This window comes from Myotis lucifugus, unplaced genomic scaffold (genome assembly GCF_000147115.1).
Source record: "Myotis lucifugus unplaced genomic scaffold, Myoluc2.0 scaffold_175, whole genome shotgun sequence".
Classification (NCBI taxonomy): Eukaryota; Metazoa; Chordata; class Mammalia; order Chiroptera; family Vespertilionidae; genus Myotis; species Myotis lucifugus.
In genome coordinates this window covers 1,223,636-1,238,103 of record NW_005871223.1, presented here as the reverse complement: position 1 = coordinate 1,238,103, position 14,468 = coordinate 1,223,636, and the positions used below count along the sequence as shown (strand labels likewise).

The window sequence follows — 14,468 nt, the reverse complement described above, 5'->3', positions numbered from 1 at the left end:
CCAAGCTTCCAGGCCCGCTCTGAGCCTCCACTGAAGGCACCAAGTTCAATTATAGAAGATAAATAAACCCCAGATTCCTGCTTTCAGCCGGCTGTGGCCATAGAGCTGGAGCGAGCAGGTGCCGGCTCTGAGCTCCACTGAAGGCAACAAAGTTTCAATTATAGAAGGTAAATAAATTCCAGAATTAAAAAAAAAAAGAAAAAAAAAGGAGAGGCTGGGAGCTTCCGTTACCGGGGGGCTTGGCCAGCCTGAAAACAGCCTTCAGCCCCTTACCCAGACTGGCCAGGCACCCCAGTGGGGACCCCCACCCTGAAGGGGGTGTGACCAGCCTGCAAGCACCCATCAGCCCCTCACCCAGGCTGGCCAGGCACCCCAGCGGGACCCCCACCCTGATCCAGGACACCCTTCAGGGCAAACCAGCTGGCCCCCACCCGTGCACCAGGCCTCTATCCTATATAATAAAAGGGTAGTACGCAAACTGACCCTTTCAGCAGAGCAACTGGGAATCACTGGTCACTATGACACACACTGACCACCAGGGTGCAGATGCTCAATGCAGGAGCTGCCCCCTGGTGGTCAGTGCACTCCCACAGGGGGAGCTCTGCTCAGTCACAAGCCAGGCTGATGGCTGCCAGTGCAGCGGTGGTGGTGGGAGCCTCTCCTGCCTCCTCAGCAGCACTAAGGATGTCCAACTGCAGCTTAGGCCTTCTCCCCGGTGGCAAGTGGACATACCCCGAGGGCTCCCGAGCTGCCAGAGTGATGTCTGATTGCCAGCTTAGGCCCAATTCCCCAGGGAGCGGGCCTAAACCAACTGGTGGTCATCCCCAAGGGGTCCCAGACTTCAAGAAGGCACAGCCCAGGCTGAGGGACCCCCCCCCCCCGAGTGCACAAATTTTTGTGCACCGGGTCTCTAGTATAGGATAATGTCTTACTATGGACAAGGCCTCTAATTCAGTTTTTTTTAGGTAGTTAAAGGGAGGGGCAGAATTTTCACTTGAGCTTGAAGCTAAAATTGTCCTTAGCTCAAAAGTCTTCATACCACTGAGACACATCTTGGTGAGGCTCATTCTGAACCCCTACTCTGTTCTATTATGTGTATAAGTATTGGGAACCATCTTATCTCTTTAGTGAAAGGAACCTTTTGTTATGTTACAATGACTAACTTTATCTCATGAGTTGTGTTTTGGCTTCAAGCCTGTATCCAGTATTCATGCAGCAACTTCAACTCTTCTGTTCCGTATTTATCTGGTATATATTTTATTTTATTTTTTCTCTAAATCTTCCTAAATTTTTATGTATTAGATAGGAATAGCCCATGGACACAGATAGTAGTCTGGCAAAGGCCTGAAAGTGGCGGGTGCAGGGTGGAGAAGATCAATGAGAAAAAAAAAAACTAAAACAAAGAGACATCTGTAATTCTTTCAACAATATATATTTTAGATAAGGAAAATATCTTAGTTGAAAAGAGTTTTATGTGAAATAATACAAGTAATTGCTCTACAGTGTACTTTATATTCTCAACTCCTCTCAAAGAGATATTAATTGACCTATGTTCACTTAATATTAATTGACCCTATGTTCACTGACTGCAGGACTGACTTCCGCCACGCCGACCCTGCACTGACTGCCACGGGGGCTGTGATCAGACCCTGCTTTTCTCTCTGAGCCTTTGTCCGGGCCTGATCGCAGCCCCCTCTGCAGTCAGTGCTGTGTCGCTGAGGCGCCCACAGCACTGACTGCAGGATTGACTTCCGGTGTTTAGTAGAGCCTTCGGTCGTTTTGGACGTTACAGACCTTGGCTCTTTATATATATAAATATCAGATTCAGAGATGGAAGAATTTTTCCTGGATTACTTAGCTGATTAATGACATGGCAGATGGTCTCATTTTCTAGTTTAGTGCCCTAAATTAATATCAAGCTGGTATTCTCAGCGTCTCCATTGGAGAAACCCCATATAGCATCATATTTGTACTTATAAATTGTGTGCTATCCCTGATGTTGACACAATGAAGTTCAAGTGATAAAAATTTTCTTTAGACTTAAGAATTAGAAATGTGAATTTAAATTTTCAATCTTCTCTAATGAGATCTCCACATATGATATGAACTCAGTGCCAGCCTGCAATGAGTTTTAACTGGAATGTAGCAAAATAAAGACAGTGCCCTATGAAGGAGAGCGGGAGTTGGTATTAAGTTGCCATCTCTCCTTTCTTGGAAGGAACTCTACTATTGTTAAAATGCCCTTTTTTTTTTTAATTACTAAAGTGACATAATTTTATGGTAGATTTTATTGTAAATTTTCTTACATATTACTCTATTACTGTCCCCCAATTTTTAAAATTAAAGAGTTAAATTGAAAAGTAACTAGTTTTATGTCAAAAGGTTGAAACTGTATTAAACAATATCGATTGTTAGATTTTATGTGCCCAACTTGACACTTTATAGACAATATGTAAATAAAGAGCAGTCCTAATTTAATAGTTAATAGGATATGATGGTGACAATTAGCATCAGTAACTGTAAAGATTTCTCTTAGCATTTTTCATATGTGAAGGCATTTTTTACATTTAAATTTATTAGTACACATTAATTAAGCACATAGCTTTTCCTGAACACTGTGTTAAGTTTGGGATAATTTTCTACTGGACCTGACAGATTGTGTTTCTTTTATTTTTTATGTATTTATCTTTTATTTATTTTTTATTTTTCCCCATCACCATTTATCCCCTCCATGCCCTCTTTCATCTTCTCCCAACCTCCCTCCTAGCCCACAATCAACACAGTGTTGTCTGTGTCCAGGGGTTCGTTCTCTCTCTCTCTCTCTCTCTCTCTCTCTCTCTCTCTTTCTCTCTCTCTCTCTCTCTCTCTCTCTCTCTCTCTCTCTCTCTCTTTTTGCTTAATCCCTCCACTTTTTAGTCTGCGGTAGTCTGATAGTTGAAAATGGTTTTTCGGTTTCTTACATTTCCTTAATTATGACTAAAATTTTATTTTTCTAAATTTCTTGTTTGTGATATCTGCCCATTTTTATATTGAAACACTTGTCCATCTCTTATTGCTTAATAGAAACTAGCATTATGGGTATCAACCTGTTTTCCAAAGTGTATGCTGCAGATATCCTTTTCCTTGTTTGTCTTTGTTATTTGACTTCCTTTATGTTGGATTTGCTTTGTTTTTATAATGTAGATTAGAGGCCTGGTGCACGAAATTCGTGCACTGGAGGGGTGTCCCTCAGCCCAACCTGCACCCTCTCCAATCTGGGACTCCTTGGGGGATGTCCAACTGCCCATTTAGGCCTGATCCCTAAACAGGCAGTCAGACATCCCTCTCACAATCCAAGACCGCTGGCTCCTAACCACTTGCCTGCCTGCCAGCCTGATCGCACCCTAACCTCTCCCCTGTTGGCCTGATTGCCGCCTAACTGCTCCCTTGGCGGCCCGATCATCCTCAACTACCCTTCCCTGGTGGCCGATCGCCCCCAACTACCCTCCCTGCCAGCCTGGTCACCTCCAACTGCTCGCCCCTGCCGGCCTGGTTGCCCCCAACTGCCCTCCCCTGCCGGCCTTGTCGCCCTCAACTGCCCTCCCCTGCTGGCCTTGTCGCCCTCAACTGCCCTCCCCTGCCGGCCCGGTCACCCCCAACTACCCTCCCCCTTGCTGGCCTGATTTCCCACAACTGCCCTCCCCCCTGCTGGCCTGATTTCCCACAACTGCCCTCTGCTGAGGGCCATCTTGTGGTGGTCATCTTGTGATGACGTGGGTGCGGCCATCTTGTGGCCATTTTGTGACCACGTGAGGGCGGCCATCTTGTGATGACGGGGGTGGCCATCTTGTGATGACGTGGGGGCAGCCATCTTGTAGCGGCCATCTTGTGACAAAATAGGGGTGGCCATCTTGTGATAATGTGAGGGAGAGAGGGCCACCTAGGCTTTTATTAGTATAGATTTTCTTAAGTTTGGGAAGGGAGTCTTATCTTTCCCTTTATGGTTACTTGATTTTCTATCAGGCTGAGGAAGATCTTTCCCTACTCTAAAGTGACATATTTTTTTTGTAGTCTTTCATGGTTTGTTCCTGATTCCTTTCAACAAATTTATAGTATAGTGTGTTTATGCCATTATACTATAACGAACCATTTTCCTATTGACAGATATGTCTTCAGTTTTTAACTTATATGGACAATATATCTGTGAACATCCCTGTCTCGGAATGACTTTGTGTAGGATAGATTTCTACTGGAAATAGAAATAATGAGTAATTGGAGTCTCCTGACTTTATTTCCATTGGTAATTTTAGTGAATTTTTATTCAATTATGTGTTTATATAAGATATGTAGTGAAGGTATTTTATTTCATGCTAAAAGTTTTTCTGATTTATATAAATATGTAAGGGGGTTTAGCTTTAAATTTCATTGAAAACTTTTATATAGATACATAGTTTTATTGGTTCCGCACATTTTCCAAAAGAACCATATTTGTTTTGGTTTTTAATTATGAATTTATGCTGTATCTTTTATTAAGTTAAAGAGAATTATATATATATATATATATATATATATATATATATATATATATATTTAAATATATTTTATTGGTTTTTTTTTACAGAGAGGAAGGGAGAGGGATAGAGAGTTAGAAACATCGATAAGAGAGAAACATCGATCAGCTGCCTCCTGCACGCCCCCTCCTGGGGATGTGCCTGCAACCAAGGTACATGCCCTTGACCGGAATCCAACCTGGGACCCTTGAGTCCGCAGGCCGACGCTCCATCCACTGAGCCAAACCGGTTAAGGCAAGAGAATTATATTTTTATATAGACTCCAAATAATAATGTTTTTAAGAACTCTTTTAGGAAAATTTTTTTATTCTTCTAACATATTGGCAGGAAAATCTTTAATCTCTGTCTTATAGGTCTCAGTAGAAACATCCTTGAAGTTAATCATTAAATGACATCTTCTGCTCTTAGATTTGCAGGAAAGCATATCCAGAATCCATCGAACTATTGAACTAATGTACTCGGACAAATCTATGATCCAAGTAAGTTAAATTTTGAGCTAGTAAGCATTATAAAAATTATTATATGTTTTATTTATCTTAACCAAATTCTTCTTACATGTTTTGTTATAAAATTGCTGAACTTAAAGAAGCCATATTAATATTTACCCCATTCAGTTATATTTTCATTCTGTATTTATTGCTTACTCTTTTTATTATTTTTAATAATAAAATATATCAGAATTCCCTTTAATATTTAAAAATAAAATTATGAGAGAGTCATAAGGTTGTTTAAAGATATTAAGATTATGGGAGAAAGTATAGGACTCAATTACATTTTAAGTTCTGGTAAATATATTCTAATGTTTAATAGAATAAGCCATTTTGGTAAACTGAACCATCAGTTTATAATTTTGAAGATTTAGACAAATCATGTGCTTTATATAAAAATATAAGCTCTTAATTCAAAAGAAAGAAGTGAAATAGATCAACAAATACTTGCATAAAATACATTTTCAAAGTTTTAAAAATCATTCAATTTATACATCTGTCTGCTTTCCACATATTTAGCTTATCTTCCCCTTCTTTTATTATTTTGTAGTTTAATATTTTTCAAACTTTTAATCTCAGCCAATTTTCTTTCATTAGGAAATATGCTTCTATGTATCCTCTAGTCACATAGTTTGTGTGTTTCATGGAATGTGGTACAGTAAAGAGACTCTTGATTGCTGTTTAACTCTTCTGTTTTCATATTTAGGTTCCTTATCGCTTACATGCTGTTTTAGTTCATGAAGGCCAAGCTAATGCCGGGCACTACTGGGCATACATTTTTGATCATCATGAAAACAGATGGATGAAATACAATGATATTGCTGTGACAAGATCATCATGGGAAGAGCTAGTGAGGGACTCTTTTGGTGGTTATAGAAATGCCAGTGCATACTGTTTAATGTACATAAATGATAAGGCACAATGCTTAATACAAGGTAAGAATACGAAATATATATAGAGTACTGTATATTTTTAAATAAGTTATCCTTTTATGTGACTCTGGTCTCTGGTTTGATGAGTTATGTAAAATTCACGCAGGGAATGATGGATATGATTAGAAAAAGCTATTGGGTTATTGTGAGTAAACCCAAATCAAAATGTAATATGACCAGGGGTGAGAATTAGAATATATTTTGTATTCAAAGTTAACTATTTATTAACCATTGTAGAATGTAAATATGACATGTTTCTCCTTGCTTAAAATTCTCTAATGACTATAACACACATTGACTCATATTCAAGTTCCTCACCCTGACATATTTCTGACCTCTTGATTGTCTCTCCAGCCTCATTTATGACCATTGTCTATCCATTTCAAAATGATATTGAACTTCTTGCTGTATTCTGCTCTCACCAAATCATTTTATTCACACATTTGTATCTATATGTTCTTATGGGTTTTTTTATATTTTGCCTGCAATGTTCTTATTTCTTGCCTAATTCCTGCTCGTCTGTCAAAGTTCATTTTAAGTGTCATTTGCTTTGCAAGTCTTCCTTGTCTGCCAGAAAGAAAACTTCCTGGTATTCTCAGAGATCCCTCTGTCAGGCACTTACTGTGTGTTGCAGTTGTATGTTGACTTGTCTTTCCCACTTCACTCTGATCTCCCCAAAGCCAGGGACTATGTCATACTATGTCTTTTTGTTTTTTATATTCTAACATAGGGTTTGCATATAGAAAACACTTAATAAAGGTTTGTCGAAACTGATAAAATCAACCTTCCTTTAATTATTCAGCAAAACTAGCTAGGAAATCCACTTGTGATTGAAAAAAATTTAATTGGTGTTTGTGGAGTAGAAATTGAATAACTTAAGTAATATTTACACAATCTTTTAAAAATCTTTCTATGTTAATTAGTTTTCAAATTGCATACTATATAATAAAAGGCTAATATGCAAATCGACCAAACAGCAGAACAGCTGGTCACTATGATGCGCACTGACCACCAGGAGGCAAATGCTCAATGCAGGAGCTGCCCCCTGGTGGTCAGTGTGCTTTCACAGGGGGTGTGCCGCTCAGCCAGAAGCCCTGAGCCGGGCTCACTGCTGGTGAGCGTAGAGGTGGTGGTGGGAGCCTCTCCCGCCTCCGTGGCAGCGCTAAGGATGTCCAACTGCCAGCAATCAGACATCCGCTGAGGGCTCCCGGACTGTGAGAGAGCACAGGCCAGGCTGAGAGACCCCCCAATCCCCCCCCACACACACACACACCCTGAATGCACGAATTTCATGCACCAGGCCTCTAGTATGAATATATTGCTACTACTTAACTGCCTCTGATGAAAAAGAATTTTAGTTCTATTTTGAGCTTAATAAGGTTATGAGTTCTTTCTTCTCATTTTGTGGTAAGTTTTACTTCATGAATCATCAGACATCTGGTATTTTCTTATAACAGAAAAAGTAGTACTTACAAGTAGTCAGTGTTTGAGTAGCAATTTTGGCTTTATATTTGGTTGCATTTTTTACTCTTCCAATTAAAAATGAAAGATGAGAATATTAACTAATGGATTATCAAATATTTGAATCATTGATTTTCTGAGCATTTTTTGAGTTTTCTTTTAATTTCTAGGTAATATTTACTAACTGTAATAATTTATACTTTATATCTCATTTGAAATGCATTCTATTTGGAGCTTTGTATTTTTCCTTTAATTCTTAATTTTATATTAGTTTTTGAAATATAATTTGCAGAGGAGTTTAATAAAGAAACTGGGCAGGCCCTTGTTGGAATAGAAACATTACCACCGGATTTGAGAGATTTTGTTGAGGAAGATAACCAGCGATTTGAAAAAGAACTAGAAGAATGGGATGCACAACTTGCCCAGAAAGCTCTGCAGGAAAAACTTGTAGCATCTCAGAAATTAAGGGAGTCAGAGTCTTCTGGAACAACAGGTTAGTCCATTTTATTAAACCATGTCTTACTATCAATATATTTATTATTGATATTTTATTATAAAATAAGATACTTATTAAATAAAAAACAAATTTTAGTTATCTTAAAGTGTGAAGAAACTGGTAAAAATGATCTGAAATTTCATCACTCAGAGATAACCACAGGCCAAAATTTAGTTTACCCCTTTGCCAGACATCACTGTGTACATGTATAACTGACACTTGAATAACATAGGTTGGGTGCCAAACGCCTGAACAGTCAAAAATCTGAGTTCAATAAAGCTATCAATAAAATGAATTCAAGTGATTTTATATTTGAGCAAAATAACACTGTTCCATATATATTTTGAGTATACTCAAATATATAAATTTTTTCATTGTTCTTAAAATTAAAAATAAAAGTAGCCCAAACTAAATGTTTAATATATTCCAAGTAGAAATGTATGTAGAACTATAAAACAGAGATAAATGTATAAAAATATAAATATTAAAAAATATTCTAGTTATTAGCTGATGAAATCAATAAAATATTTAAACACTATGCAAAAATAAAGAAAATATGTTGTAGCAAAATTGAAAATAGAATGTCTTCTGATTTTTAAAAGATTAATTTCATCATCATCGAATTGTGAGTATGTTTTAGGGTAATATTTGCTACTGTAGGAAATGGTCTCTTGGGGATATTAGAAGAGATAAGTTAAACACATTTTTTTTTTCACACATTTGGCTCCTTTTTTATAACTCTGAATGGATCTTTTTGAATGACCTTTTTTTTTTTTTTTTTGCAAGGTCTTTGTGTTTTGTTTTTAGTTGTTTAGGAAGCAGCTTAGGTGTTTGTTTAATATATTTTGCAGGCACATCCCTAGGTGGGTTTTTGCAGTATCACTTGAACTTTAGAAGGACTTATTCTTTCAATGGGAGATTAACAAGGACTCAACTATTCAATTTATATAAAAACAAGTTACAAGTCTGAATAGTTGAGTCCTTGATCTTGATAGTAAGAGGCATTGATTTAGAATTTTTTAAAGACCAAGATAATGGTATTATACCAGCAAAGATACCAATGTCTTGATACATAGATGTAGTACAGTATATCGGAATAGCACCATTGCCATTTGGTGAGCTCTGCCATTATTAACAGCAGGACTGCACTTTCTTTCCATATATCAGGGGTCACTGTGTATAACGGGAGGTGCTGTGGTTTCATTACAGTGACTTTATAGGAAATGAAATAGCTCAGCAGGTATCAAAGAGGCCTCTGAGTGCAAATCGCAGTGTAGTGACTACATTGTATTTCTTTTCAATTTCAGCCAATTTCATCCCTTTGTGACTTCCTTCCTTGTTTTCTGTACATACCCTCACCAAACCACTGCCCTGAACTTCCCTCAAGATGTAGCTACTGTTTTATTCTTCCCTTAACTTTTACACAATTCCATTTGCATGTGGCTGTTCTCATTTCTAGTGGAATAATGGAGCTGCATAATTGGCATAACTGGTAGTGGTACTTAAACACTCAGATGAAGGTTATGCTCCAGTTCTACTCTTGGTTCATCTATATATTATGCCACCAAAAATATTAAATTCTAGAGTCTTCTCTTTATCTGGTCTGTTTCTCACAAGACTCTAAATTTACAGAGTTAGCACAGTATATTTCTACTAAGTCAAACTAATACATATTCCTACATAAGTGGACAATATTAACGCCTATCTGACAGGGCTAGTCAACTTTGCCCCACTATTTACATTTGTCACCTTCTATGTTCTCTATATAAAAGGTCAGATCTGTGTGCCTCATACCCTCTTTTCCTGATCAGAACATTCTACCATGCATGCACTTTATATGCTGTTTTGTAATTTTAAAAAATTCAGTAGAAGGTATTAGGCATGCATTTTCATATCTCTCAGTATTTAAAAAAACAACTCGAAGAAAATGCAACTATTTCAGAGAGGAAGTAGAATAAAAAATAAAAGAGGATGAAATGTCAGTTCAAATATAACTGTTATCCATAGTTATCTTCCAAACTGGATTTTTAGAAAGCAATATACCTTAATAGGAAACATTGTGTCCTCCATGGAAATGCTAGAAATAGGCACTTTGTTTGAGTTAGTAGAAATAGAATATGCTAACTCTATAAACTTGGGGCATAAGATTATTGCTGAAAAGATTGGTTTCTATTACTATAATAGTGGCCTGGTGCACGGATTCGTGCACATTGACATTAATTAGAAGAAATATTTTAATATCACTATTCGCCCTTTCTCTATAATAGAAGTGTCAAGCAAATTCACAATCGACAATGACAGATCAAAACACAGCATGTGATTGGCGCCAGGGAGAGCTTTATATGTATCATGCATGCACAAGTCAACTTAGCCTTTTATATATGTAGAATAAACTTGCTTAATTAGACCTGCTTTTTGATTTAGCTAAACATTTTCCAGCCCAGTGAAGCACCCCAACTTCTCTTTCAGGTAATTGTCAGCAACACAGCAGTAAATATCAACATGAAGCAGATTATTATTGTAGATCACACAGGGAGAACAAAGGGTAAAATATTTAACTGCAGCAGTGTTTGACTATATTCTGTGCAGTGAGAAAACCTGAAATCATTTTCAAGGCCCACCATTTCTTCTTTTCAGTTGGGTCAAGTTTCTAAGCTTTCTAAATCTCTGTTTTCTGGCTAATGAAAAGAAAATAGGATTCCACTGAGTCTCCTATCTACCTACTCCAGGACTCTGTGAGGATCAAATGAGATGAGGCACAGGAAGACGCTTCACAAACATTTGGTTAAAGTGTGAAATGTTTCCGCCTGGCTATAAAGCAAGTCCTGTTCCTGGGCTGAAGAAACTGCAAAGAGGCTAGTCCAGTAGTCGGCAAACTCATTAGTCAACAGAGCCAAATATCAACAGTACAACGATTGAAATTTCTTTTGAGAGCCAAATTTTTTAAACTTAAACTATATAGCTAGGTACATTGTTATTAACTTAATTAGGGTACTCCTAAGGCTTAGGAAGAGCCACACTCAAGGGGCCAAAGAGCCGCATGTGGCTCGCGAGCCACAGTTTGCTGACCAGGGGTAGTCGCTAGGGAGAGGGAGCTGGGCGTTGCTATATGACATCATTACCCAGATAGACACTTAGCATATTAGCCATATATATATGTATATGTATATGTATGTATGTATGTATATATGTATATATGTATATATATATATGTTAAATATCATATATATGTTAAATATCATACTAAGAAATTTGTCCTCCGTTGCAGGGGAAGTTAACATAGCTAACATATCACAGTTGAATAAAGGAACTTATAGTGTTTATTAGAACCACTTATCTGCTCTCATTAGTATTCTTTTTATTTCTCTTCACAGTTTTCTAAGTAATTTGTTTAATTTGGTATAATACTTTCAAAGTATCAAAGAAAACCTGTATTTATAGCTCTCAGTTGTGCACTAGGATTATGAAGTAATACAAGGAAATGTTGCTGATAAAATCCATCAGAGTGATTTTATTCCCTCCCTGCAAGTGTTCTCAGTAAAACTGTAACATAAGAGCTATTAAAATTCAATTTCTTCTGTGTGATATTCCAATAAGAAGATTAACTTATATAGTATTAATTCAATCAGTATTTGTTCTTCTAACATGAAACCCATAGGCATCACTTCTCTAATATCATTCATTGTCTTAATTAACAAAGTAATAAATGATGGAAAAGTATTATTTGATTTATCTTATGCTACCTCCTTATTCTGCTTACCAGAAAAGAGAACTTACCTGGACTCTTATGTTTGGAGATCTTCAGATAAGTTGAGGTATATCTCTGATTAAGCAGCATAGCTCTAGACTGCATTTGTAAAACAAAGAAATTAATGTGAAGAAGAGAAGAGCTATGCCTGATACTCCTATTTTACTAAAAATTTATTTGAAGTTGTTAGAACATACTATAGTATATTCAAATGAAAACAAAAGAAACCAAAACAAAAAAAGTAAGGTGGAAATGGTTAGTATTGGAATGAAATGCATTCCACAAGGTTTCATAATTTGCCTAGAGGCATCATGTAGAATTGGCTCTACGACTTCCCTAAAAATAACTTTTCTAAAAGTTAAAAATAAGCTGATGTTCCAGGAAAGTCCAGCTGGTTTCTGAGAGTAAGACCTGGTAGACGGAAGTGTTCTCAGTATTCTCAGGTTCCTTTCAACAGGAACTGGGTGATGTTCCTGTTTATCTAGCACAATAAGTGACATGTGATAGGTGCCCTTTGAATGTTTTCTGAATTGAATTCATTCCGTATGGAGATTTCAGTAACTGAGTTTCCTAGGGGTGATCCTCAGTGTATGAGAATGCCAACATTTTAAAAGTACAGCCAAGAACTCTTAAAAAAATGCCAAGAAATAAGGCAGTTTTAACATCAATATAACACTGGTCAGTCTTTAATTAAAAGTCATGTGTGAAAAAAAAAAAGTATAGCCAAAATTACTACACATTAGAGAAGCAGGCTAAAAATGTGTGGTGCAGATGTATCTCTTTTCTGGATATATTTTAAGTTTAACTGGTTTTTAAGCCTTTACCCCATCCCTCATTCCCAAAATTCTATTTGTGGTGGCACTCAGGAATCTGAAATTTTAAGTTTTTCGTGATTCATTATAGCCAGCATAGCATGGCTCTTTATAGACCACTTTTGGGGACTTGTCAGTTTTAATTATATTTCTAGCAATGAATGGACTACATGTCTTTGAAGCAGTCCTGTTTAAATGTTCTTCTAGATGTGAGTGTAATAAGTATGACTCATTAGTAAGTCAAGGTTTTAGATATTTCTGTAAGATATGAGATGTTGCTTTTTTTTAGTAGTTGATTAAAGAGCAGATCCTTACACTTTAACAGAAAACCAAATAGTTGTCAAGTTGACTCTCCTCTTAAAATATTGAAGAACATAACCAGGAAATATGCTTAAGTAGAATGCGTCCAAGCCCTCCCAATCTTTTACTTCAACGTGAAAGTGGACCAAAGGAGCAGGCTCAGAGTACTCTCAGAATGCTGGTCTATAACAACCAAACAGGTGAATGAAGCCCCTTCATTATGAACATAGAGCATGGCCGTCCAAAATGTCAGTGAAGCACCCATAGAACAAATGAATGATTTGAGAGGTACTTTAGGTACAGGGGTATTATATCCCTCCAGAGAGAACTGGTCACGTATGGTGAAATGAGTATGTTTAGGAGTTTGTAGCTGTAGGTAGGGAACCAAGGTAGACATCCAGGAAGTAAGAATAATAAATGATATGCAAGTAATCACCAGGTGTAATCCAAGTCAAAGCCTGAAAATTACATTAAACATTAAATGGAGGGACCAGTTAGTATATAAAGTGCCTACCATTTATATAGGCCAGCAATGAAGAGACTTCTGTAGGAGTACATAGGGTGAAGATAAATCATTGTGTGTATTTACACACACACACACACATACACACACAAAACTAACTCTTTCTCTTTTTGTTGTTTTTTTTTATACAAATAAATGGAAATTGCCTAGATAGATGGTAGGGTACTAGTTTCATGGTCCCTCTGGACAGAAGAATACAGTATAACCAGTAAAAAAATGTATTAACATGAAAATGTTTATTATATTAAGTTTAAAATATTCAGTATTATTATTTTTGCTTGAAAAATGTGGGTATGTGAAGTCTGGAATTATATAATACTAAAAATATTAACAATGCTTATGTCTGAGTAGCAGAAAGAGCTTTTTATTGTTTTCATTTTGGTTTTTTTGTTCTCAGCATGTTTTGTACTCTTCTGGTTTGACAAAATGAAGCCGAAATTTATTTTTGTTATGCGGACCCACCGTTATAATCTGACTCCTTTGTAATTCTTCCAAGACTGCTTCACTATGAATACCTTATGTTTTATTTAAACTAGATTATTACCCAGTACTCTTGCTTTAGGGAACTTTCCTATCATTGTTCATCAAGAATCCTTCATTTTTAAAATGTCCTCTATCAATATTCTTGAAATTCTATTCTTTAAGACCTTTCTCAAATTGTTTATGAACCCCCATAAAATTACCTCTGTATTGTTTATCTTTTTCTTCTTAATTCTAATCTATTTTCACTATCAAATTTATGTTGTATTTGTATTCTAATTTGTTTAAAATAAAGACATGTAGTGTAGAGACTCATTAATAGCCAGGATTTTATTAATCTTTTATCTGTCTTTGCAATGCCTTTGCATATGTTATTCCTTCTCCTCGAATCTTTTTCCCATATCCAAGATAATCCTCTCCACAAATCCTTCAAGACTCAGCCCAGTTGGCATTTCTTCTAGAAGGTGTTTCTTTTTTTTTCTTTTCTTTATTGATTAAGGTATTACATATGTGTTCTTATTGCCCCATTGCCCCCTCATCCCCCCACTCATGCCCTCCCCTGTTGTCCATGTCCATTGGTTAGGCTTATATGCATGCATACAAGTCCTTTAATTAATCTTTCCTGCTTACCCCCACCTTCCCCTACCTTCCCTCTGAGGTTTGACAGTCTGATTGATG

General features: G+C 36.8%; 1 protein-coding gene across 13 annotated transcripts in view; it reads left to right on the top strand.

Annotated features, from left to right (window-relative positions):
* USP25 (ubiquitin specific peptidase 25) overlaps positions 1 to 14,468 on the top strand; it is a 149,327-nt gene that overhangs the window by 87,978 nt on the left and 46,881 nt on the right. For all 13 annotated transcript variants that reach the window (XM_023760181.1, XM_023760186.1, XM_023760191.1 and 10 more), the window contains 3 exons: positions 4,959 to 5,029; positions 5,745 to 5,973; positions 7,724 to 7,924. In XM_023760181.1, the coding sequence (XP_023615949.1) occupies positions 4,959 to 5,029; positions 5,745 to 5,973; positions 7,724 to 7,924 (501 nt within the window). The remainder of the gene's footprint in view (positions 1 to 4,958; positions 5,030 to 5,744; positions 5,974 to 7,723; positions 7,925 to 14,468) is intronic.